We start from the raw sequence: 2,801 nt of genomic DNA on the forward strand, positions 1-2,801 counted from the left end.
TCATAACAATCCTCTTTGCCTACACCAAATAATATCCTCCTGCTTGATCCCTTCCTTAGTACAAGAAAGAAGCTTCAAATGACAGCCCTGCCTGACTGTTCGAATAATTTCTCCAGGATGAATAACATAATGATTGACCCTACTAGTGTTTCTAGCATACCAAATCTGATACTGAGTAGCTACCATCAATGCACTTAACAGTTTCCTGATGAAACCCGAATATTTCCTCAGTTTAAGCATTCCCCCAGGACTAGGATTCCCAGGCATTCTGATCTGCAGCCAGTCAAACAACCTACCATAACAGTGCCTGCTATAGATACACTTAGCAAATAGATGGTCATGATCCTCTTGGTGCACAGCACACATGAAGCAATTACCCTGATTTGGAATCCCCATTTTGGTCAATCTATCCAAGGTGAGTAATCTGTTCTGTTGAATGAGCCATGAGTTAAAACAGTGGCTAGTAGTATTAAATCTGTTCCAAACCACATGGTACCAGCTAACCCTGCTATTCTGATCTTGAATGAGCCAATTATATCCATCCTTGATGCTATATTCTCCATCTTTCCCCAACCATTTATCATCAACATAAGCATCTCTAAATCTTGTCTTGACTTCACACACTTTCCTCCAAGCCCAAGAACTAGAATTACTAGGACTATATTCCTTCCAATGTTTGCCTTTCATATAAATATTATCAATCCATAAAATCCATAGGTGATCCTTTTTGCTGACAATCCACCATACCAGTTTGCCCACTGCAGCTATATTCCAAACTTTGCTGTCTATCACTCCCAGACCTCCTGTTTCCTTACTCCTGCAGACAGTTTTCCAAGACACTAGAGGAGCTTTTGAGTAGTCATCTATACCTTCCCATAAAAAATTCCTGCAAAGTGCTTGAATTTTGTCCATCACACCAGCAGGAAGGATAAAGATTTGAGCCTAGTAATTATGGAGGGTAGCAAGCACAGAGTTTACTAAGGTGAGCCTTCCAGAATAAGAAATTCTCCTTTTATTCCATCCCCTAATTCTAGTAAGCATCTTCTCTACTAGACTGTTACAGTCAACCTTGGATAGTCTCTTATGAGAGATATTGACACCCAGATATTTAAAGGGAAGAGATCCCTTCTTGAACCCAGTATTCATTAGAATATCCCTCTCCACATCAGTTGATATGCCATTAAAAATGATGTCAGATTTCTCATTGCTAATCTGAAGTCCTGAAGCCTTTGTGAAGCTAGAGAACACTTCAAAGATAGTGAAGACAGAAGCTATGTTACCTTTACAGAATAACAAAAGGTCGTCTGCAAACATTAGATGGGTCAGCTTGAGGCCTCTGCACAGTGAGTGGTAAGAAAATCTAGGGCCAGTGCATACTTCTTTTAGTAGCCTACTCAGATATTCCATGCATATGGTGAATAATAGGGGGGGGGGGGACAAAGGATCTCCTTGTCTAATCCCATTTTGTCCCTTGAAAAAACCATGAGTATGCCCATTTAGAACAATAGAGAAAGTGGTAGTGGTCACACATTGCATGACAAGCCTAATAAATTTGGGAGGAAAATGTAAGCTAATGAGCATCTGATGGATAAAATTCCATTCAATGGAATCGTAGGCCTTCCTTAAATACACTTTGAGCATACAACGAGGAGATACACTCTTCCTATTGTATAGTCTCACCAGATCCTGGCTTATGAGGATGTTACCCATGATGCTTCTTCCTTTTATAAAAGCTGCCTGATTAGGACTAATGATTTTAGGTAGAATAGGAGCCAGCCTAGCACAAAGCAGTTTGGAAATAATCTTGTAAATAGTATTGCAGCATGCTAAAGGTCTGAATTCCTTGACAGAGGTAGGATTCTTGACTTTAGGAATCAAGACCAGATTAGTGTTGTTCACCTGTTTCAGTTATTGCTCATTTTGGAAAAAATCTTGCACAGCAGTACACAGCTCTCCTTTAATAATCTCCCAACAAGCCTTGAAAAAGCAACTAGAATATCCATCTGGTCCTGGGCTTTTGTCATCAAGAATTGAGAACACAATATTCTTAATTTCCTCCACAGTAGGCTTCTTAAGAATATCCTCCCAGTCCTCTTCTTGCACTCGTGCCCCATTCTGCATTATACTATGGGAAAATCCAGTAGAAGTAGCCTTAGTCCCAAGAAGATCCACATAGTAGTCTACAAAAGCCTGAATAATCTTCTCAGGTTCCTTACACACATGCCCTGTAGAATCTGCAATTTGAAGGACTTTATTATTCATTTGCCTTTGATTGATGACTCTATGAAATATTGCAGAGTTGATATCCCCCTCCTTGGCCCAGTCAATTTTAGCTTTTTGTTTCAGAAACTCCTCTTTTGCCTTAGCCAACATTTGATAGCTAGCTCTAGTTGAATACTCATTATCCTTCAGAGTTCTATTAGTAGGATCAAGCTGTAATTGTTTCTGTATATCCAAAAGCAATCCCATTGCTATCTCTGCATTCTTCTCAACATCAGAAAAAAGATCTTTGTTTAATGTTTTGAAATCAGGTTTCAGCAACTTTAACTTTCTCACTACAATATACAGTGGAGTCCCCTGAATTCTCCTGTTCCAACCATTCTTAAGAATCTCAGCAAACTCATTCACACCAGTCCACATGTTATAAAATTTAAAAGGCTTCTTCCTTGACATATGAGTATCACCATCAGTAATAAAACATGGGCAGTGGTCATAATCTCCTTCAGGAGCATAATAAGCATAGTAATCAGGCCATTTATCACACCATCCCTCATTCACAAGCACCCTATCAATTCTGCTAA

At 39.3% G+C, this 2,801-nt stretch overlaps 1 protein-coding gene across 1 annotated transcript; it reads right to left on the reverse strand.

Moving 5' to 3' along the window:
- Positions 1-1,407, reverse strand: LOC141641152 (uncharacterized). Its single transcript, XM_074449825.1, has 2 exons — positions 1,069-1,407; positions 1-942 (listed from the first exon to the last, which is right to left on the reverse strand). The coding sequence occupies exons 1-2, from the start codon at positions 1,405-1,407 to the stop codon at positions 1-3; spliced, it is 1,281 nt and encodes a 426-aa protein (XP_074305926.1).
- Positions 1,408-2,801: the final 1,394 nt, after the last annotated feature.

This window comes from Silene latifolia, chromosome 2 (assembly GCF_048544455.1).
Source record: "Silene latifolia isolate original U9 population chromosome 2, ASM4854445v1, whole genome shotgun sequence".
Lineage (NCBI taxonomy): Eukaryota > Viridiplantae > Streptophyta > Magnoliopsida > Caryophyllales > Caryophyllaceae > Silene > Silene latifolia.